This window comes from Neolamprologus multifasciatus, chromosome 17, assembly GCF_963576455.1.
Source record: "Neolamprologus multifasciatus chromosome 17, fNeoMul1.2, whole genome shotgun sequence".
Classification (NCBI taxonomy): Eukaryota; Metazoa; Chordata; class Actinopteri; order Cichliformes; family Cichlidae; genus Neolamprologus; species Neolamprologus multifasciatus.
The window spans coordinates 15,859,509-15,886,167 of NC_140455.1; the positions used below are offsets into that span (position 1 = coordinate 15,859,509).

General features: G+C 44.1%; 2 protein-coding genes and 1 long non-coding RNA gene across 4 annotated transcripts; 2 read left to right on the plus strand and 1 right to left on the minus strand.

Moving 5' to 3' along the window:
• The first annotated feature begins 58 nt into the window (after nt 1–58).
• LOC146499167 (uncharacterized) lies at nt 59–2,794 on the plus strand. Its single transcript, XR_014870453.1, has 2 exons — nt 59–513; nt 1,640–2,794. It is a non-coding gene; the product is annotated as an uncharacterized LOC146499167 (long non-coding RNA).
• ing3 (inhibitor of growth family, member 3) lies at nt 2,693–9,184 on the minus strand. The gene is made up of 12 exons (XM_085139130.1): nt 9,053–9,184; nt 8,840–8,911; nt 6,815–6,915; nt 6,672–6,737; nt 5,913–6,009; nt 5,754–5,825; nt 4,951–5,067; nt 4,707–4,873; nt 3,972–4,165; nt 3,705–3,897; nt 3,570–3,608; nt 2,693–3,480 (listed from the first exon to the last, which is right to left on the minus strand). The coding sequence occupies exons 1-12, from the start codon at nt 9,078–9,080 to the stop codon at nt 3,364–3,366; spliced, it is 1,263 nt and encodes a 420-aa protein (XP_084995256.1). The 5' UTR covers nt 9,081–9,184; the 3' UTR covers nt 2,693–3,363.
• On the plus strand, nt 9,163–25,205 carry tspan12 (tetraspanin 12). Of its 2 annotated transcripts, none has more exons than XM_085139132.1 (7): nt 9,163–10,798; nt 11,189–11,271; nt 11,449–11,584; nt 12,789–12,854; nt 15,633–15,740; nt 15,816–15,959; nt 16,071–25,205. In XM_085139132.1, exons 1-7 carry the CDS (start codon nt 10,649–10,651, stop codon nt 16,401–16,403), a joined length of 1,020 nt encoding a protein of 339 aa, XP_084995258.1. In that variant the 5' UTR covers nt 9,163–10,648; the 3' UTR covers nt 16,404–25,205. The 2 variants fall into 2 exon arrangements, with proteins under 2 accessions (XP_084995258.1, XP_084995259.1); XM_085139133.1 differs by having other exon boundaries at nt 9,163–10,763.
• The last annotated feature ends 1,454 nt before the right edge of the window (nt 25,206–26,659 follow it).

Below are 26,659 nucleotides of genomic sequence, written 5' to 3' on the forward strand. Positions count from 1 at the left end.
AACAGGAGGAAGCTGCTTTTCCTCCTCTCTGCCAGGAGTCTGCAGGAGGTCAGCTCCTCCTCGTCCAGATATATCAGGCGCGCGCACTCCACGTGCGTGTGTGAGATATATACATATATATATATATATATATATATATATATATACACACGCATATATATGCGTGTGTGCGTGCGCGCGCGAACATGCGTGACTATGTGAGTTAAAAAGCTCTCACTGTTTCTGCTGACCAACAACTTTCAAACTGCATCTTTCTACTCTAAAATCTGGAAGACTGGCTGGCCCAGAACTACAGCTGGCTAAAAGTTCCTATTCCAACGGGACCCCCACACCCACCCCCAGAGCTATTAAAGGGAAATTATCCACAGAACTGTAAACATATTTATCTGCTATTTTGACCCGGGAGTCTCCTGGCTGACCTCTGCCGGACGGTAGAGGAACTGCAGCTACATCAACTAATAAAAACAAACTATAAAGCAATGATGTGAACTGGCTCTGTGGTCTTCAGCAGAGGTGGGTAGTAATGAGTTACATTTACTCTGTTACATTTACCTGAGTAAGTTTTTGAGAAAAATGTACTTTTAAAGTACCTTTTTTGCACAATACTTTTTACTTTTACTTGAGTACATTTGTGAAGAAGAAACGGTACTTTTACTCCGCTACATTTGCAAAATTCGACTCGTTACTTTTTAAAAAAAGAAAAATAGAAAAGTATATTGTTCTAACAATATACTTTTCATGTTTGTACAATATACTATTATGTTAGTACAATATACCTTTCACGTTTGAACAATATAATATCACGTTATTACAATATACATAATTATCACGTTCGTACAATATAAATATTATATAGGCTACATCGCAACTCCAGTCACGGCTTCCATCACTGTCTTTTAGTGATGTGTAGGTCGCGAATGAAATGGCTCTTAGAGACGGATCTTTGACGTGAACGACGCGAGCCGGCTCCTTATCGCGAGCCATGGGGTTTTTTTTCTTTCTCTCACCCTCTCTCTCACCCTTTTTTTTTTAAATTATTTGAATATATATGAGTGCTTGTGTATAAATACACAAACAATACACATATGCCTTCAATTGTGTAATTTAAGTGATCTAGGTAGCTCTGTTTTGGAAGTTCAGTTAATGCTAGAATTGTGTTTTGGAGTTTGTATGTGTTTTGTCTCTAGGGGCCACCGCATATATTTATATATAAACATATATAAATAAAACCACTTTTTTTTTTTACATTAGTAATTCCTTTTGTGCATAATTTTATATTATTGTTAATAATAAATTAATTAAAGCAACAAAACAACCTGAAGAGCCGGTTCTCTAAAAAGAGCCGGAAATCCCATCACTACTGTCTTTCTCGTCTTTTCCCAGAGTAACAGCCAAACAGGAGGATCCATTGGCTAGTACTGCTTAGCCTTGCACGCATTCTTATTTTAAACTTAATCTGGAATTCATTGCAAACTGTTTGTGCGGGATATGAATGACAAGATTTTGTTTTTCTACAAGAGTTAGTAAAAACATCTCCAGTGTGATCAAATCTTCTTGCCAAACATCTGCAGCTTGGCAGTGTATACAGCACTATAATGACCAGACCTAATTCTTTTGAAAACCATACATCTTTCCACAGGTCTCAACTTCATCAGACAACACCTAGACACAGAGCTGGATGAGGCCAGCACAAACAGCGGCCTAACCGACTAAGATGATGGATCCATGGGGTCAGGAAAGCCAGAAGAAGGCGTTCCTCACATCAAGAAGCTGTCGATCAAAATCAGTACAGCTCTTCCTGCATCTGGAGCTTGTGAAGGACTTCTCAGTCATGCAGGACTCCTGTTCACTGCTGAACAGTTACAGCTTCACAGAAAGAACCTTGAGAGCAAACTGCTGCTGAAGCTTAACCATCACCTCACTGAGTGAAGAAATGGCACATTTTTGCTAAATATGCAGAAATAAATGCAAACCCATACAATTTATGGTAAACTGAGCTGCCTTGTATGTACATATGTTGAAGATGCCTCGTCCTAATGTTTTCTCTTAGGCTGCTGTGCCATTTGGAGCAAAAATGAATATAAAGTTCACAGCATATCTTGTCACTGGAAATTGTTTGCACTGTTTATATATTTATATTATTTACTGTAGGCATTGGTGAAAAAAGCTTTATGTTGTGAAAAACTGAAATCTGGAAATTAGAATTGTTGTGCCTTATTTTGTTGATCTTTTTACATATTCCTGTTGAAAATACTAAAATCTGTTTATTTATTTTAGTTTGTCTGATAGCATTTATTTAAAAAATAAATCAGACATTTCAAAGTTACTCACTACTTGAGTAGTCTTTTCACCAAGTACTTTTTTACTCTTGAGTAACTTTTTTGAAGACTACTTTTCACTTTTACTTGAGTAATAATATTTTAAAGTAATGCTACTCTTACTTGAGTACAATTTTTGGATACTCAACCCACTTCTGGTCTTCAGGCTTAGAAACTTGCGGATAATCTTTGTACACTGACTTCAGAGACACACAGATTTAATGAATAAACAGCACTACGTGGCAGCCTGAAGTTCTCACCCACCAGATGTTTACAGTTGTGACAGCCGCTCATAGCAAAAATGGAGGAAAACTGTTTTCATCAACGCTTCCTGTTGATGCCATTAGGTCAAATAACAACAATGCACCAGCTGATTTACCAAAACATCGCTTTATTGGACTCTTCATTTTAACATTTGTCACACACACACGCAAACCAACACGGGACAAACCAACACACACACACACACACACACACACACTCAAAACAACACAACACAAACCAACACACAGACACACACACACACACTACATTCTGGCTTACTATGGAGGTCAAATGAGACTCATCTAATTTGGCTCCAACAGGCATCCATAGTTGTAGTCCAACAACCCATCCTGTTTGTAGTTTTAAATGAGTGAGAGGGGAGCATGGCCTCATGGGAAATAATTTCAGCTCTGGGAAAAATCTGCATATAATGGAAGGAGACAAAAAGACCTGGTTTACAAACTTGGCTATTCCAAGTATAATCCCAGATTAACCAAATATAAAACCTGGGTTGTATCTGTGCTCTGACAGAAAGACTCATTAATTATTCTGACCAGTTTAAAATGTCAAGATTAACTTCACTGAGTCTGAATAACAAAGACTAGTTTTGGCAGAGACTGTGGTTGTTTTTAGGCTTAGACTGAACCCAGGTTTTATTTCTCTCAGAGCTGACATCACTTCCTCCACAAGGCTTTAAATCCTCAGTTTCTGATGATCAGCAGTTTGCTGTTGGTGACCTCTGACCTCAGCCGCCTCTAATGAAGGTTACAAGGAGATGTGTCTATTTGTGGCGGCTGCCCCTCCTCTTCATGGCCGCTGTGCACTGAGGGCAGTACCACTTCCCCTTCGGCGCCTCCGTCAGGCCAACACAGCCGTAGTGGAACCACTCGATCGGACACTGAGGACATACACAGACACGGTCAGCACATACACACAAACACCCGTTTCCATGGGAAACAGGTAAGAACCTGAATGTAAAAGACTCACGTCTGTGTTGTCACAGCCGACCATCTCTCCATAAGAAACCTAAAACACAGAAGAGGAGTCACCATCATTCTATGAGGCCTCGTCAGTGATTGGTCCATCAGCGAACCTGATGTGTGCGTGTATGTGTGTGTGTACCTGGTTACAGATGCAGTATCGGGGCTCGTTGGGGTCGTAGGTCCAGTCCACCTGACTGTTGGCCTCGGCTTCGGGCAGCACCGATGCCTGCTGGGAGAGCTCCTGAGCGAGCGCCGATGACGAAGAACAGGACGACAGTGAGGAAGAGGACGACGACGAAGACGACTGATGGTTGGAAGACTTAATGCTGCTCCTGTAAAACAGAAGAAGAGTGAGTGTTTATCCATGCTGAGCGCTGGAGGCAAGCAGCCAAGATGGTGGTCTTACTTGGACTTGCGTCCTCGAGAGTCGGAGGTGGTGCTGGGGGTGAGGGTCTGGGTGAGGGTGGAGGCGAGGGCGGAGGAGGAGTATCCGGCAGTGCTGTCCCGGGACAGAGCGAAGTCCCTGCCCAGCTGGAAGTCATTGTTTTTGATGGCCTCATAGCTCGCTTTGAGGCTGGACGTCCGCCGGCCCTCCTTCATCTGCTCACATGGATACATCAGCAGTAAAACGTTTAGGTCATGCATGCATGCATGTTATAGTCTGTATGATACTGTATGTGACAAATAATAAAGCTAGTTTGTTTTGTTTGTTTGTCAGTAACACAGACAAGCACATCCCGTAGCCAGATGTCAGATTTTCTACCATCCTTCAGTCCTTGAACTAACCAAATGTGATTCAAGATGTCTGATTTAAAAATTCTTTGACCTGCTCATCTCAGACTGACAGTTACTTGAAACTTCAGGTTTGAGTTATACCGGAAACCCAACTAACACAGCAAAGCAGCAGAGCTGAGGCACTGATGATGATGAACAGGATGTCTGCAGATGACTTCAGAGGTGATGGAGACGGATCAGCTGCTCATGCTGTGAATGTGTTCTCTGTGGAACAAACGTTTCTGGAAGCTGTCGCTTTTTTCAAAGAACCTTTAAAAGATTTTAACTGATCCAAAACGACAAGTTTGGCCTGCAGGTGTAAACACCTGAGAAACTCCACCCCTTCTCTAACTGGATGTTCTCTTACCTGAGCTGTGGCCTGCACCGCCTGGGCGGCAGCCATGGTGATGGCACCGGCTCCAGCTCCAGCTCCAGGCCCTGAGGACAGCGAGCTCAGGTTGTAGGCCATAGGCTGGGAGGAGTTGACGCTGTACGCATTGTTGGTGGACGAGGACGTGCTGTTGGTACGACATCCTGCCGAGGACACACAGGTGAGGCAGGCAACACATGGCAGGCGGTCAGAGTGCTCTGGTGAGGGTCGTGGCTCTTACCTGGCGTGTTCTCTTTGGAGGCGTCTGACGTGAGCGTGGACAGCAGAGCTTCAGACTTGAACTTCTTCTCTGGGACGTGTTCTGTGGTGTGGTGGCTCGGAGCGCTATATTTTCTCTCTGAGAGCACACAAACATGCAGTTAAGCTGACACTTCCTGTTTCAAACTGAAAACAACACAATACCATCACCATGTCCCGCCCCAAATTCATCTGAGGTTCACACTGCTTCAATCTGACACCATGTTTATGTTTTCTGCTGTTACCATGGTGAACCGTGGTATGGCCAAGAGTGGGTGATTTCAGTCGGTTAAATCAGTGTGGACGACTCAGAGAGGCTCACTGTGCTTATGTCACAGCTCCCGCGACAACTCAAACGATCCCGAATGACCTCAGCAGGTAAGGTCTAACGAGAACAAGTATTGTGACGCTAAAGTTTTAAAAGTTGCTAACAACAGCACGAGGACGAAGCCAGAGAATGAGGTTGGTGTGGGCTAAGACCCGGGTTATCACTGCAGTTCAGGTTGATGCGTGATGTGTGACATCAGCAACTGGGAACACCTCCCACCTCGTTTACGTCAGCATGACCGCTGCATGTTTCTGTATTCTAACATTTTAACAACTGTTAATCATCCTCAAAAAAATATTTTTATTTCTCATTCTCAGATGAACGACTACACGCCTCTGAAGAAGCTTTCAGGGATTCATGTGCATGGATTAGGTGGTCAATCAGTATGGATCAGGAAAGATGCAGGCGCTGATCCAGACAGCAGACAACAAACAGATCTGGTGTTGCCATGTACTCACTCTCTGTGGCGGCGTGTGAGTGAACGTGGTGGTTGTTGACAGGCTGAGACGGGCTGTCCATCTCCAACGATCCTGAGCACAGATATGTGACAGGAAGTCAGGCACACGTTACAGGAAGTCTAAAATTCCCCTGCCGAATACAACCAAAGAGCTACTCACGTCTCTCAAGGATCTCAGTGATGCCAGCGTTGTCAGCCTCCAGCTCCATCTTGAACTTGGCCAGTTCCTGGTCCAGTTTACGCAGGTGTCGGTCCACCTGAGACACAGAGGATCAATGAGGTCAACAACGAAAACCAATTTTAAACCAATCAAGCAGCTTTTCTGTGACACATGAAGAATCTTTAAGTGTTGGGCTGATGGATGTCTGGATGTGTTAATAATCTCACAGATGCCCCCAAAAGTTGATTCTTTTCATCTGGACGTAGCATTTTCAATGGGAGAAATGTTTCGTCACTCATTCAAGTTACTTCTTCAGTCTCAGCTGACTTCAGGTTTCCCCAATCTCATAAACAGTACATTTGCATTATGACTGAAACTAACACCACTGAAGGAACAATGGGCTGGAAGATCAGTTCCTTGGCCATTAATATGCAAATTCTCATAACCCTTGATCATCATTGACTGATCAAATCTCACAGATGAGTGATCAATCTAACCAATCAGTGATTTATACGTGAAGGGTCTGAGTTTAGCTGGTATCTTTCAGTGATAGTGACCATGCTCTCAGACTGCAGGAAAAGTAACTCCTTGTGCTTTTTTAGTGGCTCCTCAAGGTTCTTTCTGCCATCTAGTGGCGGCTGTGTGGAATAACTGAGGGTTCCTCTGAGATTTCTACACGTTAAAGCCGTTAAAGCCTAAATGTGCACCTTTACCATTCTGTGATCACCTGAGTGACACCTGAAGGAAACCTTTACTCACCAGGTCATAGATCTGATTGGCCAGCTGGACTTTCTCATCTGCATCTTCCAGAGCTTTGTAGTAATCCTAAGAACACACACAGGTTTAACCGAAGAACCCAAGACACAGACACACAGAAACAAGAAGAATCCGCCACCTCTGACCTTTTTAATGACCTCCATCTGCTCCTCTCTCCACTCTGGTTTGTTCTTCTTGGCGTTGACGAAGAACTCGATGACCTTCTGCTCCAGCTGATCCGTGGCATCTGAAGGAACAAACAGGAAAGGACGTGAGAAAACGCAGCACTCAGCATTTTACCATCACGTGTGTAAAGTCTGACTGCGGCCCTCCCTCAGGTGTTTCCTCTCTGCTGGTGAACTGCAGACTTATTCTGAGCCTGGGGATCACCTTTGGACTGTAGTTCTAATGAAATCAGAGCTGAGGACTCACCTGGTCCACACTAACCTGAGTGTGACTCCCTCAGGTGATTTGTTTTTGAGTGTTTCCTGCCAGCTGAAACCTGCAGCAGTGAGTGCGCCATGTGTGGATAATTTTTGTTAAATTTTGTTGATTAGTGATTGGATACGCTCTGCAGTATAAATAAAGTTTGATTAAAACTTTATTTCCCTAACTCTCACTCAGTGAGTGCTCCTGTTATGTCACAGATCTGTGCCTCTGAACCAATGTGACTAAAGCTGAAGTGGTTTTATCATCTATTTGCAGCAACAAAAACATAGTATTCCAGAAACATGCTATGCTAATTCCAATCAGCGCATCCAACATTACCTGCCCGAAACCGGAAGTGGCGTCATCTTCGCAGAAAATGTAGTTTTTTCCTATAGAATACGCTGGTGGCTTTTAAAATTCATTTTTAAGTTTATGGCTTTCTGTACAGTTTCTGGGATGCTTAGAACTCAAATTACACTGCTGGAAATAGTTCATGCTGTTTTTTGCAAATTTGCATTACAATATTTATTTTCATTTTTCCTACAGTATATAAAAATTTGCGTATGTCAAAAATAAAACTATGAATACACTCAAAATAGATTTCCTGTGGTTGGAACCTATTTTGCGCAACTTTTTTGCATTTACAGTTTTGAGGGATATACCACTGAAATTTCTCCAACTAGAAATATGTGTAAAAAACAAAAAAAAGAACAATGTTACATTTTTTTTGGTAGTTTGTTGCACTTTTTTTGCAATTCATGTAGTTACTATAGCAACTTGAAATACTCCCAAAAAATGTCACTACACCATCTAAAAATATATAGATAAGCTCTGGCGGACTTGGTTCTATGGTAGGTCTTAAAAGGTTAATATCCTGAGGTTTAAACTGATAGAAAAATGACAGCAAAGTGTCCAGCAATACTGGCCCTATATTTATTTGGTATCAGATCAATAATTAAATCTGCAGTATCACAGAGCACTAGCGCCCAGCACAGGCTCATTCAGAGTATCCATAACACTGATTTATTATTACACCTTTCAGAGTCGCGTTTATACCATTGTTACAACATTGTTCTTTTTCTGGCTGCACACACAAGCGTTTAGAAAGTGGTTTAATTTATCTAACTCTAAGTCCAATTAAATTTGTGTCAGTGATTGAAACAAAATATTTTAGAGGAATCCTTCATTTTAAATTTCAATTCAAAATTATTTAGTTTGTTCAGCAACTTCATAAATTTATCAAAACATATTTTACTAAAACCTTTTTTTTTATTTAAACTTAAAAAAAATACAGATATTTACAGAAATCCTATTAAATAATCTCAGTTTAGACCAAAGAAAACTGATTATTTTTTATTTATAGTGCTAAAATGGTGATTAGGACCTCCTGTGAGAGTCTAACAGCGATAATAATTTTAAAGTTGCTTTATTAGCAACTTGACTTTTAATGTGCATGAATTTGAACTTTCGGATCGGCAGTAATAAAGGGGAGGGGGCCCTGTGGGTGGATGTGACCCTGCAGGTGGTTGCTGCGCTGCAGTATCGTGCTGTATCTACTGGGTTTCAGCCCGTTAGCCGCCTCTGCTAACATGTGCTGATTAAGTAAGCGCCATCGGGCGGTCATCGGCGCCGGGACGCGGCTCTGTTGCTTGGACAGTCCCAGCAGGGCTGCCGCTATGTGTGCATGCCGCAGCGCGCGTGTCCCCGGTGTGTGGCGCCGTTGGCGGCGGGGTTGTACGTACTCTGAACCTGCAGGTCCATCTCCCTCATTTCCGTAAACCTGTCGCGGAGATCCATGGGTAGCTGCTCGATCACTGCCAGGAGAAGAAAAGGCGGTTACCTGCTAGCACGGCTAGGCTAACTGCCGGAGCCGACCTGGCCGGAAAATAACACCTATTTAACGCGCAGCAGAGCCCTGTGACACCACTGCCGCTTCGGTGGAGTCCCATACTCACTCTCCAGGTAGTCCTCCAGGTACAACATCGTGTTTAATATAAGGTATCGTTTTCGCCGACAATTCTCTGCTTTCAATATGGCGCCGCCTGCCAACGTCTGCTCAGAAAAAAATACCCAGAAAAAAGGAGGTCACGGATGCTGACGCAAACGTCTGCCCGCGCTCTGATTGGTTCACATACAGGCAGGCGTTGACAGTACAGATGCATCATGGGAATTGTATTTGTATTTACACTTCTTTACGTCTTTTATGCACTATACTATAGCAATCCTTTATTTATTTATTTGAAAATAAAAACCAAGAGGGGTGTTTTTCTCAAGCCTTGTAAAATATTTCATTTCGACTGCACATTTACACAAAGCTTTTGGACATTTTTTTTACCTGAAAATTGCATTAATGACCAGCTGAAAATTATATTTACTTTTCTACAAGAATATGTGGACAGAAACAACTAAAGAGATAGCAAGAATATATCCATCTCACCATTTCTGTTCAGATATGTTTACTAATGTATTAAATATTAGATTTGTGCGTTGTGGTACTAATTTAACACATTTAAAGTATGTGGACAAACAATATAAGCTGTGTGGTAACTTCTGTCCACATACGCTTGTGTTTTCACACATGTTCAGTTGTTAATTAAACATATCCCACTTCATGTGACTATAGTTATTCATGAACCGAGCAGTAATTCTATTCTAATTATCATATATTAATTATAAGTTCTTATCAGTGATTTTAAGAACTGTAAAATGAGTGCACGTGTTAGTCTATATACTTTGGGGTATATATATTGTTTTAGATTAGTGTTATAAGAACCATCCATTTACCATTTAGATAGCCAGTCACATGCGTTCACATTATTTTGATTACAAGTGTGAGCAGAAAAACAAACAAGCAGCCTAAATGTCCAAAATTATGTAGACACAAACGACATGTCTTACTGTATTTCCGTGGAAGTTTATGTTCACATTCTTTTGTCATACATTTTTCTTTCTACGAGTTTATGTTCAGTGTCCGGCAGTCCCGTGTGTAACATAATAATATATGTGCAAATAGTCAGAAAGTATGTGGAAAATAATTACAAGGTAGCCTAAAGTAAGTTTCCACATAATTTCGGGACAAAAAGTGCTACTGCAAAGAGTTTATGACCAGAACTATGTGGACAAACACTCCAAGCGCTGTGTGTGTTTCCTGCAGCTTCATCCTCTCAATCTCGGCCTGCTGACCCCACGGTTGTGCGGCTGGAGGCGGACACATTCCTCTGTCCTCCCCCCGGACGCTGTGAGAGAGGAGGCGGAGCTGCTGCTGCTTTAATTAGTGAAGAAGGAGCAGCAGGAGGAGCAGAGGAGCGGACGGTTCGGATTGTTACGCAGCAGACTGCCGAGCTGTGTGTGCGTGTGTGTATCCGTGTATCCGGTGACAGTCTGGAGGTGTGCGGACAGCGGTGACCGATTCGGAGCGTGCGCAGTGAGGACCACCTGCTGCTGGTCACCGAGCGGGCCAGGGCGCGCGGGGACGGAATGCGGGTTTCAAGCACGGAGCACGCGCAGTTCCTGAGCGCTCCGTGCTGTGTGCGTGCAGCGAGCATGTTGCCATGGTGCCCCGGGCTCAGATGAGCGGCACGCGGAGGAGCTCCGGTCGGGATGGCTCGCGAGGACGCGGTGAGGTGTCTGCGCTGCCTGCTGTACGCGCTCAACCTGCTGTTCTGGGTGAGAGGAGCGGGCACGCGCACGACTACAAGAGTGTAATTGCCCTTTAATGATCAGTGTGTTTGAGTCATTATACTAAAGCAGTCAAACAATGCAGTATTTTACTGTAGTAACTGTAGGTACTGTGTCTAGTGGTAGTTCTTTGTATGAAGTACTGTGTTTAGTGGTAGTTCTGTGTACAGAGTACTGTGTTTAGTGGTAGTTCTGTGTACAGAGTACTGTGTTTAGTGGTAGTTCTGTGTACAGAGTGCTGTGTTTAGTGGTAGTTCTGTGTACAGAGTACTGTGTTTAGTGGTAGTTCTGTGTACAGGGACAGGCGGTGCTGGGGTGAAGCAGGCCGGGTGTTCCTCGCTGCCTGCTTCACATTCTCAGATGTTATTATAGGCAGCAGAAACATATCCATGTGTTTATTTCTGTGTGTCCAGCTGATGTCAGCATGTGTGCTGGGAGTGGCGGCGTGGATCCGTGACTCTCTCAACACCGTCCTCACCCTGACGGCCCACACCAGGTGAGTCTGGCCTGGCTTGCAGCTCAGGTATCAGAGCCAACCAGGTGACAGCACCTGAGAGTTTAAATCATCTTTACCTGACACACCTTGTCTCTGATAGATGATCCAGATGTGAACTAAACAGCTGCTTTGTGAAGCTCGGAGCATGGAGGCTAATTCGTGTGTGTGTGTATGCAGGTTGGAGGAAGCTGCCATCCTCACGTACTCTCCAGCTGTTCACCCCGTCATTGTTGCCGTGTGCTGCTTTCTCATCATCGTGGCAATGGTGGGGTACTGCGGCACGCTCAGGTGTGACCTGCTGCTGCTCTCCTGGGTACGGATGCTCACATCACACACTTCAGACAGGATTTTTACTTTAACCAAAGGCGACATTTATCTCAGATTTTACAATCAGAAGCAGGAAGTCCATGTCCTGGATTCAGCTGACATTTAACAGGAAACAGTCTCTGAGTGCTCTGACACATTTGGAAAAGCACAGATGAAGTCTCTGATTTGAGTCAGCCAGCAGAGGAAACATTTTTAGCTGCTCTGACTGTTGGTCAGTGTGTTACCTGTATGTTAGCATGACTGTTGGTCAGTGTGTGTTGGCGTGACTGTTGATCAGTGTGTTAGCTGTGACAGGTCTACACTGAGACTGATATCATGACACAAGCACCCGCGGCTCCCACCTTCCTGTGGCGGTGTTAAGGTTCAGTGGCATTTTGCGTACACAGTGAAGTGGGAACATCAGAAACCTGGAGCTGATGTCTCTGAACCTGAAGCCCTATGAGCACTGAGGCAGACTCATCTGAGTTTCATCATAATGACACACTCCTCATGTAGACTGATCTCTTATCAACTGGTTCTGCTGCAGCCTATCAGAGCATCACTGCTCACCAGCTGCTAAACAAGGTGAAGAGGTCAGCCTCCAGCTCCACATGCTCCACCTGCCTCACACACCTCCATATGGGAGGATTGAACTCAGTCCAGAGTCCACCACTGTCAGCAGGTGTGCAGGTGTATGATGTCACACACACAGCCTACTCTGGACTCTCAGGTAGAGTCCACAGAGGTCACACTGTCCACCTAACTGCGTGTTTGAGCTACACCACCTGTTTTCTGTGCTCTGATTAGGCGGGGCCAGGTGTTGGGTGCCCCATTGTTCCCAACAGGTGATAAGATTGTCTCCGAAAGATGAGCTGCTGAGAGGAGCTTCAGTCTGCTACAGGGACTGCCCCAAGGCATGATGGGAAGCCGCTCAGCCAGTTCCAACACACACACACACACACACACCTCAGTTAGCTGTGAGATTACATAACAGTAGAAGTCTCTCATGTTTGTGAGTGAGTAGGTTATTCAGGTGGACAAGGAGATAAAACCAGCTTCAGACATCACACATTACTGTGCTGCTCAGAGTTAAGAGCTGCAGACACCTCGGGGCTGTCACTGAGGGAGAGGACGAGGTCAGCTTCATGCCTTTTTGACAGAAAGGTTTTAGGTTGATTATCAGACTAAACTCGTCTCCGCCTGTGTTTCAGTACTTCGGCAGTCTGTTGGTGATCTTCTGTGTGGAGCTGGCCAGTGCTGTGTGGACCTACGAGGAGGTGAGAACATTGAAGCTTTGAATCCCTGAACATGTCATGTAGTCAGACGTGAATGTGTCTAACCAACAAACCATCAGAGCAGGTAAAATTATAATCGTGTTTCATAACTGAGCCTCTGTTCATGTGAAATTCTGCAGCTTTTTCTCACTGTCTGATCGTGATGGTAACGAGTTTGTCAGTACGGAGTTACGGTGGTGTCGCACACATGCAAGTGTTTCTGTCCTAAACGGATCATTTCTCGCCTCATGCACCGGCTGGACTCCAGGCTTGTCTCTAATAATAATCAGGAATCTCAGACTTGTCCGGCTCCTCTTTCAGCGCTGCCGCGACACGCCCGTCACCTCACACCCACCTGCAAAGTACTCGAATACATCTACTCCAGTACTGCAGGGTACATTACCTGCAGTAGTTCGTAGTTTCAGTGAGTGTCAGACTCACGCTAACGATAACAAAATAAATATTGGAGGCTTGCTCCTCTGGGAGAGCTCAGAGAGCCTCGAGTAGCGCTTTCTGACTCATTTCTTACAGCCTGAGCTTTTCCTGCTGATTTCACAAAGTTCTCAAAGTTTCAGGTGATCTCCAAACATTTTCAGATGAGCCAATCAGATTTTAGGGGTGACAGAATATGTTCTTTCGTTTGTTGTTTATAAAGTTACATTTTGAATGCTGTCTTTGAAGCACAGCAGTTTGAGCCAGGCTTTGAACTCTGACCTCAGGCTCAGTTTATCTCTACATCAGCTGCCTGCAGGGGGTTGTGGGTATTGTAGTAGTGAAGGTTTTTCTTTTTTCTTTATCAGTCGAGCAGACACTCACACATGGACCTCAGGTTGGTCCCTGTTTTGGGGGGTTGCAGTAAAAACCTGAAGTCCTCCTGAGTGTGTGAGGCCTCGGGCTCACTGTAGTGTGTTTTGGGTTTGTTGTGTGGAAAGTGGCTGGAATTTTTGCAGTACAGAGGAGGAGGAAGGTAAAATCAGAACGAAACAAAAGCCAAAACAGTGCAGAAGAACTGGACAAAGGACACAAGTAGACTGAGATGATAAATACCGGAGGTAATGAGGCCAGCAGAAGGAACAGCTGGCAGTAATCACAGGAGGAGGCAGGGGAAGTAAATACAAAGCACAGCTGACAACAGACTACCAAAGATAAAACGAGTAAACAGGCGACAGACTCACACATACAAAAGTGAAATAGCTCAGACAGCGGGGTACACATAGGAATAAACTACACAACAACCAGTGTTGGGAAGGCTACATGTAAAATGTATTCCAGTACAAATTACAGAATATAGGCCCAAAATGTAGTTTGTTAAGTTACTCAATCTAACGTATTCTGAATACCTTAGGTTACTTGATATATTGTCATGCTTTTTACACCTACATGAATGTACTGTTGCTGTGTGATTTATTACTATTACTATTACTATTACTGAAGGCTACTCGCGACTGAGCTAACATTCTTAGCTGGCGTTAGCTGAGGTTCGTTCATAGACTGCAGACTGTTAGACTTGATGGATAGCATTAGCAACCTGGTAGCTGCAAATAATCATGTGCAGTTCTGAAAGCAATACCAACTAGATTTTTAAATCTTAGTATAAAATGAGTAACAGTAGGGTGGAGATTAGATAAGGCTGCACTTTTTGCAGGGATCTCGTGTAGAAAACTATTTCTGTATGACTATGTTTTCTTTCTGTCTGCTTTCAGAACTGCACATGATTATTAACATCTAGCAAGTTGTAATGCAGCCTTCAGTAAATTAATAAATCACACAGCAATAGTGCATCGAAGATACTGAAGTGGCACATAACCCAGGTAGCTACCGCATCTAAAACAAGGTAGTTGCAGTAGGCTAGTTTTTAAAAAAGAACTTACTTCCGGATGTTTCTTTAGGTTGGAGGCGGAGTCTTTTGACACTGAGAGTAGCTTGGTCGCTGGCAAATAGAGTTTGCATTGCACGGTCAGATTTCGCCCATCCCTTTCTTCTTTAAATGTGACGTGGTGTCGGAATTTCAAAGTAAGAAATGCATTCTGCCCATGCACTGCTGGCTCTGTTGTGCTTGCTCTGGATCCATTGTGTAAGTGACACCACCAACATTAACACGCATGTGTGTTTGAACACATTTAGGACGCTTACATTAGAGCCTCTTAGAGCCTCCTTTCCTGCAATGCGTTTAATTACCAAAATTAGAGAGTGGATAAAGAGGGGATAGCCTAACATATGAAACAACGTAACTGTATTCTAATCATTACCTTTATAAATGGTAACTGTAATGGAATACAGTTACTCATATTTTGTATTTTAAATATGTAACACCAGTACGGGCATTCCGATACACCTCAACACTGACAACAACCAAACTCTAGCTTGCTCAGCACAGCGGTGAACCACACTGATCCAACTGACAACCAACAGAACACATACTGTTTCAAAGACCACCACAAAGCCTGGGTCCAAACCCAGAATGACCAGCTGACGTATGTTCATATGTTATGAAAGGAGCGTGATGGAGAATACACCGCAGCTCTGTTTCCTTCATCGTGACCCTCAGAAACCTGAACTTCAGTTTCCTGTTTTTGACCAATCAGGAGCCACGGCTGTGTGACTCATGTTTCTCCATGGGGAACAAGCTGTAATGTTTTCAGCAGTGAGCTACACCCGTTTAAGATCTTATTTTTACTTTTGTTTCACTGTAATTGACATGGTATGTGTGTGTATGCGTGTGTGTATGCGTGTGTGTGTGCATGTGTGTGCGTGTGTGTGCGTGTGTGTGTGTGTGCGTAGCCCTCAGTGCAGCGCTCTGACATGATCAGCCTGAAGTCTCGAATGCCAAACTACGGTCTGCAGCGTTACCAGTGGCTCACACACACCTGGAACAGCTTTCAGACTGAGGTAACACACACACACACACACACGGTGTGGTCAGGTGACCTGTGTACTGACAGATGTTTCTTCACCTGGCCTCAGTTTAAATGTTGCGGTGTCATCTACTTCACTGATTGGCTGGAGATGACTGAGATGGAGTGGCCACCTGACTCCTGCTGCTCCAATCAGTATCCAGGCTGCGCTCGCCATGCCCACTACCACGACCTTAGCGACCTCCACCAAGAGGTGAGCCACAGTGGCTTCTCAATGGACAGAAACATCAGAGGACACGCCTTTGATGACCCAGCTGCTCTTAAATCCTCCTCCTCTTACATGTGTGTTGTGTGTTTGTTTTAGGGCTGCGGTCCAAAGATCTACACCTTCATCCGTGGGACGAAGCAGTTGCAGGTGTTGCGTTTCCTGGGCGTGTCCATCGGTGTGGCTCAGATCATCGCCATGGCGCTCACTCTCACACTCCTCTGGGCGCTTTATTATGGACGGAAGTCTCCAGAGCCGGACATGCCCACACTGCCGCCACCGGATGACCCCGACCCTGACACAGCAGCACAGGCAGCCTCGGCGGACGCTTTAAAGTCGGGCTGCAGCCGCTCAAATAAAGGCTGCACCAACATGGCTGCCACCACACCGAAACAGCAGTTTGAGATGGAGCGACTTCACGCTGCCGCCTAAAAAGCTTCGTCCGGCTTGTCCAACACCAGACAACCTTTACTCAGTGAGAACACGAGCACCGGCAGCTTCAGAGCAAAGCCACACCCCCCGATGACCTCCTGACATCACTGCAGCTCCGATCATCACAGAACAAAATGCGTGTCAGCGTGTGCCTGTAGCTGATAGAGAGGATGCATCATCAGTTTTATGTTAAAATTTAAGTCCTGAAGTTAAACTCTGGACTTCCTGTTTAAATAAGGCAGGTCATGTGCTTTTTCTACAGGAAAACGGGAAAATAATCTTTTATTTTTACAGTCTTGCTCTGTCACATCCTCTAAACCGCATCACTGGATTATTGTTGATATCAGATGTACATGTGTGCAGCCTCTCGGCTTCCTGTTGGTCAGAGGGAAGGCGTTCCCACTCTGACAGTCTGACAGCTGATCTGATGATGATGGTGATGGGTGTAGCTGCTGCTCTGTTCGTGCTTCTCTCTGTGAACTGTGAGTCATCTGAAGAACAGACTGTAAACTGAGGATGGACTGAACGCTTACTGCAGGTCTGGAGGAGACAAGTGAGACAGGTGAGGAAGAGAGGAGGCTGTTCCTGTCAAACATCGTGAACTCTAAAGGAGCTGATTTTGTTCTTCAGGATGATTAAGTCAGAGAACATGTTAGAGAACAGACTTCCTCCTGTTTGGACTCCCCGCCTCTAATGAGACCAAACATATGGACACAGCCGGCTGGAGACGGACTCCAGATGTTTTCCTGACAGCTGTGTCAGGAGCCACTGGAACATTAGATGACTTTTGAATTGGATTATTTATGGAGCTCTCTGAGAGACTGTACACCCACAGGAAGTGTGAGAGTCTGTGCATGGTGTTGGATATTTATTGTTTGCTATTACAGCGTTTTCACTGGAATAAAACAAAATATTAAAGCTGTTTGAGACGGACGGCTTCTCCTCTGCACTTTAGTGGCTTCTTACTGTAACAGCTGGGACTAAAATGACCTCACAGCTTTGTTCTGATACTCATGTGAGGGCATCTGTGGACGACCCAACTCTCACAAGCTGTTTGCTGTGATGATATTTCAGATTATTGAGATGGGGCGATGTGGGAGGAGCTTCTGGATTTGGAGTGAAACCTGTGACATTCCTGCAGCTGCTGGGAGAAAGCGGAGACGGTAACACGGATACAGGGCGTCAGCTGCTTGCAGTGAAAAGCTCTCCAAATCCAGCGAGCATGAAATCCTACCTCTACTACCACTGTACGCTTTATTAATAGGTCGCTGAGTCTCGGCGCTCCGGCCTCAACTCTCCAGCGCTGTTTCATTCAGGCTGCCAGCGTCTGTGAGGGCAGACCGGCTCACTTTACTCGCCACGTCTATTTTTATATCACACGGCTTATCGTACACTCATCTGATCATTGTGTAGTTTCACAGCATTTCACGTATTGCACAGTCCTCTGAAACTGTCTCTGATCGAACACCGCTCTCAGATCAAAACCACGTCAAACTCGTGTTTCCTTGTGTTTGATGAGTCGTGTGATTCAGCGTGCGACAAACTGAACTTCATCTTTGTCTGAGCTTTTTACTCACAAACCTACGCACCTGAACCCAAGCCTGTCCCTTCAAACAGAGACAAGCCCGGTTCATAAATCATTCTGTCTGTCCTGTGGCCCTGAGAAATAATCTGTGGGTTATATTCAGTGTGTTTAACAACCTGCTGTGAGGCTGTGGATAGGCTAGCATTTGTGTCAGTGTGGTCACATGACCAAGTGTGAGAGGCACATCTGGAGAGCTGTTCCTTTCACACTTGGTCATGTGACCACACTGACATGCTGGCCATGACCATGGAGCTCTTCATATCTGGAGCTTGAGTCAGCACATTTATGGACATATGACAGCAGAAGCATCCCGACCCCACGCAGGGGTCGCTCTGAGGGACAGGCAGTACTGTCAGCAGTGCAGTGTGAAGACTCAGAAATGCGTCAGGTCCTGTTTTAAACCGTACACGCATCACTCAGTGTTTGTATAAAAGAACACACTCACAGAGACGTCCGTCATCTTTTATCATTTTCTGTGTTTAGTCCTCAGTGAAGAGCTCCTCTAGGTGTTCAGGCCAAAAGAGTCTCCCAGCATCCTGAGTACCTTTTTAAAGGTTCCAGGGGCACCACGGGATGCATAGCAATATCTGCTCTTATTTTAGATTCTATGTTTAGTTTAATATGGGGCCATGTGCCCCATACATGGGGCCACTGCGTAAGAGAGTTTTGTGATTTTCAATATTGCTGAATAAACAACTGGTTGGTCTGAACCTCACGAAGCCTCCAGCTGCTGCTGGCCATCACAGTAACGACTGACTGTGAGTTCCAGGGGAACAGGATCTGCTGTGGTGGAGCAGCTGATGCTCATAGAGGAGCAGTTGTTCCAGTGGTGGCTGGTTTGCAGCTGAAGACAGTCTGAAGCTGGTATAAAAGTGATGTGGTGCTGAATCCAACCATCACCTGCTCTGTACCCGTCCATCGCACACCCACCTGTTTAACCTGCACTCATCTGCCTTGTATAGTCATGGTTACTTTGAATAACACTAAATTATGTTTCATTTTTTTAAGATGTTCCATATTAAGAATGGAACTCTGGGAGCACATCATTTATTACTCAAATATAATTCAGGTGTGACGCAGTAACTCAGCTTCAGATGTAGAACAGCAGCAGTGGAAACACTGGGACTCAGAGGCCAGGCCCTGAAGTCTAACACAGTGTGAGGAATTTGGTTTTTATGCTGTTTAAGTTCTGCGTGGTAGGATCGGATAGTTACACTTCCAGCACTGATGTTACTGATATGGCAGAAACAGGATGTCACAGAAATGACCTTTCCCAGCTGTCCATGTTTGGGAGTCGTTCCCAGACCTCCCACAGCTGGACATATTCTGGATTCCTGCTCTCTGACTCTGCATGGGAGTACAGTGTCACATGATCTCTGGAGCCATGTGTTTACATACAGTCTGTATGCAGCGCTCACACTGTTAGTGTTCGTACTTCATTTATGTATTTATTCCACCCCAGTTCCAAACAGCTGGGATGTTGTCTGTTTGTATTTCTGTCTAAATCATAAATACAAACAGAATGTGATGGTTTTCAAACCTCATGAACTCATTTTATTCACAACACAGAAACATCACATGTTTAAACTGAGAAAAGGAACCCTTTTAATTAAAATATTAGCTTGTGTAGAATCTCATGGCAGCGACATAGCAGTGAAGTAGGACGGGTCTATGTTTCCTCTCTAACATCAGTCTGTGATGGTTTGTCAGCTGAGGAGAGCACCTGTTCTGGTCTGATGGAGCCTTTCCAGGTGTGCCAGCTGCCAGCCTCATAGGCACTGATGATGGAGCCATGATGGTGCACACATGAACCTGCATGTGTGGAAGGTACGGTGAACTGAGTTGCACAAGGAGATTTCTCCAGATTACTTTTTCAGTTTAAACATTTATTTAATGTGTAAATATGTTTTCTATGTTCTGGAGGGAATACAATTTGAGTTTGAGATTTGCAAATAATTTTACGGTTTCTTTAGGTTCAGTTTGAAGCATCAACTCTAATTTGCACAGATAATAAGTTCATGTATGTGATGCTGATGGTTTCTGCAGACAGAAGCTGAGTGACTGATGATGTGCATGAAAGAACATAAAAGCTTTGCTCAGTAGATGATGTGTTGTATGAATCTGATAATATTTATTCTTCAGAGATCTTCTGCAGGCTTCAGGCTGCAGACAGAAACATGATTCAGCTGCTTCTCTGTAACTTTCCAACATGGTGTTTCTCTCTGACTCCCAGCGGGGTAAACAAAGGTCTCCAGCACAACCAGAAAACTCATTTGTTGATGCTGGGAGGAAGTAAAGCCTGGACAGCTTCCTGCTCTCTGTGTCTTCCTTTCTTTTCTCCTGTGGGTTGTGCACAAACTCAGATTTCGAAATTAGGACAAACTGCTGTCGCCACACTGATGTGTGAGTGACCTTCTGCAGCAGCCGGCCCTCTTACTTCAGAAGCGCCCTGCTTCCTCTCAGAGATACTCTGGATTTCTCTCTGAACACTCACAGCTGTAAACACACCCACATCCACAGCTGCTCTCTGTAAACACCTCTGCAAATATGCAATGAACACCTTCACCACACGGTGGCAGCGTCTTACCAGAAAGGTTCAGTGTAATGACCAGCATTACATTCTGGTCTGTAGATCTGAAATGACTGCAGACTTCTAAAGTTTCTGTGTTAGTTTTTAAAGCTGCAGTCTGAGCGCTTTCAGCTGCTAAAATTAATCAGGTATGTATTCCAGGAACAGCATGTCTGTACAGATGTTCATCTAACACTAATATAACAATAATGTTAGCGTGCCTCAGGGCAGGCTGGAGGCTTCCAGAGTCACAGCACAGTCGTGTGGTTAAGTGTGGGATTACATGAGTGCTGCCCACGCCTATTAACATACATAAAGTCAACCATTTCTTTACATTTTATACATAACTCTTTAGAAAGAAAACGTTCTTCATGAAAACACTGAAGTCCTGCATTTAAAACCCAGGTCACTGCTGTCCTCCAGCTACACTCTGAAGACGGTTTGTCTGTGGATGGATGGATAAAGTGCTCACCTTTTGTGGTCGTTTCTTCTCGGCTCGCTGGTTCTGGTGGTAGATTCGGCTAAATTTGACGGGGACCGGCATGCCACTTAGAGAGCAGATGGAGCTGAAGATCTTCCCCATAATGGTCTTTGGTACCATGTCGCCATATCTGAGAGAGCAGAGAGCCAGAGGTCTGCCTGGCTGTGATATGTGTGCTGATATAACATGGAGAAAAAAGAGCAGACAGAACAGTCTGTGATTCGTGTTCTTTAGTGAATCGTCCACACAGAGCTACAAAGTTTGTGTGTTTTACTATCAAACATGTTACTTTATACCACACACACTAATGTTGGAGCATTTCTCATGTGGACCCACTTTATAAACTAGTTTGAATCCTTTGGTTCTGACTCTGGGTGGTGTGGTGGTGCAGCGGCAAGCACTGTCCCTTCACAGTAAGAAGGTCCTGGTTTGAATCCAACAGTTGGTTGGTTTTTGTCTCAAGTCTCTGTTGGTTCTCTCCAGCAAGCATTTATCATTTCTAGGCTGGACTACTGTAATTTGTTATTATCAGGATGTCCAAGTTGATCCAAAATACTGCAGCAAGGGTACTGACAGGTACTAGAAAGAGAGAGCATTCCTGTACAGAGGAACTGTGATTAGTTAAACAACCAAGCAAAGACTAAAAACAAACAACAGGTGAGCTCATCACCTCCAGGTGTGTGAAACTGAAGGGAGGGAGCCAAGGATAAGTCCTGCATGTGAAACACAAGGCCAGGTTAATTCACACATACAAAACTCATTCACATGAGTGATAAGAATATCCAGGATGATTGTATTGGAGGCTGAGCTGTAGTCCACAAAGAGCATTCGGACGCAGCTCTGTCGCTGTTCCAGGTGGCTCAGCACAGCGTGGACGGCTATGGGGATGGCATTGAGGTTTGGGGGCAGGTAGTTGTTGATGTGCTAAAGGACTAGTCTATCTTAGGTTGAAGATTCTCTGCTCTTAGCACCTTGCCAGGCACTCCGTCTGGACCAGTAGCCTTTCTGGGGTTCACTGCTAGGAACACGCGTCTGATATCGTGTTCTTTTACAGTGAGTGGAGCGATGCAGGAACCGGGTCAGGATGAGGATGGGAGCAGGGTTGGAGCAGATGAAGGCTGCTGTTGTGGTGTTTCAAAGCGGGTGAACAAGAAATTTATTTCCTCTGCCAGCTGCACACACACGTTTTCTGTTTTCACAGTGCATGAAGAAATGAAGAAATACCGCTTCAGATGAGATTTGCTTTATGAGTAGGGAATTTCAGAAGTTTTATTTACTTAATAAAGCTCTGAACATCCACCAGGCTGCCAGTGAACCACCCATGGTTAGGGTGAAGTTGCGAAAGAAGGACTTCCAAAAACTGAAAGATATTTCCTATCTTACCACTTGTCTCTAGTCCCTAGCTGTAACCACCTCTTGTATAGGGCCTTTTTCTTTCCCTTTTCCTGTATTCACCACCCCGAGTAACATGCTGGTCTGCCAAGTGACACCACTGAGTCATATGAATCATCTGTGTAAATCTCATGCGCTTGCTAGAGATTGATACTAAAATGAAACAATGAAAGGAGTCACTCATGTTGAGGAAACTAAATATAATTCTAATAATTATAGGAAAATTATAGAAAATAGTTTAAAGGCTAAAGAAATGTGATCAAATGGCCAGTGAAAGTGAAAATGTGTGTAATGTGTGATAAACTGTTATCTACAGTGGTCTAGTTATTGGTAATAGCCACGGGGAGGCCACAAGCAAGTATACTCCTAGACACTGCTAAGCCCAGATAAACTGTGTTAAAAAAATACATTAAGAAACAGATTATATCAGATTTATATTTCAAATATGACAAAAATGTTGATTTTACAGCAGCAAAATTATTGCATCTCTGCAGTTTAAACATTTATAAGCTTACTGCCTCGTACAGAGTGGATAGTCAAATAAATTGAATCATCATAAATACATAAATACATTATTTTATATTTATTACTTAATTTTTTTATTCTTATTACTTTATTATTATAACACTCGGAATAAATAATAGGGGAAGGACACTGGATCAGCACCATGATGCAAAAGTGCGACCATAGTTTATACAGTATCTGGAGAAGGTATTAACATGTCACTGTACGTGCGCGCACACGAGCGTGTTTTAGGGCTAAGGTCCAAAGATCTACAGCTTCATCCGTGGGACGAAGCAGCTGCAAGTGTTGCGTTTCCTGGGTGTGTGCATCGGCGTGGCTCAGATCATTGCCATGGTGCTTCCTCTCACACTTCTCTGTGTGTTTGTTTGTTACAGATTTAGATTTTTTTTTGTTACATTCTTACCCTACAACGACAACCCCTTTCTGTTGCCCTACTAATATTCTGGTTTCAGTTTATTTCCCGCAGTTTATTTTAAATCTGTTGCCTTATGGTTCCAAGTGCTGTCACCGCATTTTATTATTATCTCATAACACTTGTTTAATCAACTGACATCTTTCCTATGGACTTTCTAATGTCTGCAGGAGCAGGAGCAGCAGCAACCCTTCAACAGCAATTTTTGTGGATTTTATATGACATATATACCTGTATACACTGGACATACACTCACATATACTATGTAATCATCAACACGTTCTCACTCCGTAAGAACGTGTAATATTTTACGCCAGGTGACAAATCGTCAACATTTACGCCCCGGGAGTGAGAACGTAATCATATATACTCATATATGCACATTTATACTGGAGTGTTTTATATATTGGAATCACATGTTAAGCATTTAACATACATGTTCAAATCACAAGACCCATATATTTAGGTCAAATATTATCTACAGGGTGGGCCATTTATATGGATACACCGTAATAACATGGGAATGGTTGGTGATATTAAAGTCCTGTTTGTGGCACATTAGTATATGTGAGGGGGCAAACTCCTCAAGATGGGTGGTGACCATGGTGGCCATTTAGAAGTCGGCCATCTTGGATACAACTTTTGTTTTTTCAATAGGAAGAGGGCCATGTGACACATCAGACTTATTGGTAATGTCACAAGAAAAACAATGGTGTGCTTGGTATAAAACGTAACTTTATTCTTTCATGAGTTATTTACAAGTTTCTCTTTGTTCACAGCCATTGACATGTTGAAGAGGTTAACACGTGAGGAGCGGATCGAAATTGTGTTGATATCTGGTGAAAGCAGTAACCGGGTCATTGCAGCAGATTTCAATGCAAGACACCCTACGAGACCACCCATCTCCCATGCTGCAGTTAGCAAACTGCTTGCTAAGTTTCGTGAAACTGGTTCAGTGTTGGATTTGCCAAAATGTGGACGCAAGTAAACTGTCACTAATGAAGAAACATCAGTGGCTGTCCTAGCTTCATTCAGCAAGAATCCACAGCGTAGCACTCGCCGCATGTCACTGGAGAGTGGCATTAGTCGAACATCCCTTTGGCAGATATTAGCTACTCACAAATGGCACCAATACAAACTCCAGCTACTGCAGCATCTCAACGAGGATGACCCAGATCGGCGCACAGAATTTGCAGAATGGGCAAAACAAAAATTGGAACAGGACCCTCAGTTCACGCAGAAGATTTTGTTCAGTGATGAGGCAAACTTTTATGTGAATGGTGAAGTTAACAAACAAAACCACCGCTATTGGTCTGATACTAACCCACATTGGATGGATCCCTCCAAGACTGTTGGAACAACAAAAGTGATGGTTTGGTGTGGTATATGGGGTACAACGATAGTGGGTCCATTCTTCATCAATGGAAACCTCAAGGCCACTGGATATTTGAAATTGCTACATGATGATGTGTTTCCCTCTTTATGTACTGAAGCTGGCACGTTCCCTGAGTTTTTCCAGCAAGATGGTGCACCACCACATTATGGGTGCCAGGTCCGAGCATTCCTAGATGAACAGTTTCCTGGAAAGTGGATTGGTCGTCGTGGGCCAGCTGAATGGCCCCCAAGGTCTCCCGATCTGACCCCCTTAGACTTTTATCTTTGGGGTCATCTGAAGGCAATTGTCTATGGTGTGAAGATACGAGATGTGCAGCACCTGAAACTACGGATGCTGGATGCCTGTGCTGGCATTTCTCCTGCGGTGTTGCTATCAGTGTGTGAAGAGTGGGAGAAGAGGGTTGCATTGACAATCCAACACAATGGGCAGCACATTGAACACATTTTATAAGTGGTCAGAAACTTGTAAATAACTCATGAAAGAATAAAGTTACGTTGAAACCAAGCACACCATTGTTTTTCTTCTGACATTACCAATAAGTTTGATGTGTCACATGGCCCTCTTCCTATTGAAAAAACAAAAGTTGTATCCAAGATGGCCGACTTCTAAATGGCCACCGTGGTCACCACCCATCTTGAGGAGTTTGCCCCTTCACATATACTAATGTGCCACAAACAGGACTTTAATATCACCAACCATTCCCATTTTATTACGGTGTATCCATATAAATGGCCAACCCTGTAGAATGTTCCCTCGAAGCTGCGCGCGTGCGCAATTGCGCACTGCTGGCATGGTCTCTGTGCACAGAAAATCTGCGTTGCGCACAGAAAAAAAATCAAACCTGAATTGAAATTAAAATTAAGACTTTAACAATTCTGATTTGCAGTGTTAGTCAGTAAGTGACTGGCTGCTCCCGTATGGGATTAGATACGGTAGTCCAGCCAATAATGCGATTCACATTCGTATATGCGCAGCTAATCAACGTCGTTGACAGGCTATGTCAGCGTCCTTATGGTATGGCAAGCCATTAGTGCCAAAAATCGCCACTTTTCTAACCCGTTTGGTTAAGAAATGGCGTAAAAAACGCCGTTTAATTATTCAAAACGCCGAAAAAAACGGCGTTCTGTTCCGACAAACGGCGCTTTTTACGTCACTCGAATGGCGCCCTGAACGCACCATCCGAGTGACGTAAAAAGCGGCGTTCAAAGACAGACGGAAACGCCGGTTTTTACGCCGCTCGGCAGAAAACGCCGTTTTTATGCATCTTTGAACGGCGTTTTTTACGGCGTTCTGTGCCAGCTGTAACGGCGTTTATAACGGCGTTTTATTGAAATTATGCAGGGCACTCCCCATGGTTCCCTCATCCAATTCCTTTCAACTCATTTCACCCAATCAAAGAAGAGGAAGTGCAGACCACACTAATGCATCACCCATTCACCTTGCTGCTAAGTGATTGCCTATTCAGTACCAGTGCTTGTCACAGTATTCACTTGTATTATAATCCCACTATGCATTTTGATGTGTTTAAGGCATGATCGAGCAAACAAACGACAGAATACTTTTTCTGAAACCTTAACTGTGTTACCTGTTATGGCAGCTAACAGGAAATGAGCAGAGCAAGCTCTGCTCATTTCTGAGCTTCTTTCTTATTTTCCTCTTTACTTTTCTTAAGCTTTAACTTATGTCTTAGCAATCAGATTCTGCCATCATGCATTACCGCTTTGTGCTAGTTATGTTGACTTTTCTCTTCTTCTGTCTCCTCTTTTTTCACCCGTAATTGGACACTCGGTGCATTGCTCCTTTGTTTACATTAGGGATCAGCTGTTAGCGCTGCGCCCTGCAGCTACGCTACCGGCAGACAGACCCTACATCCCCAGTGAGGGAAGAAACGGGGGT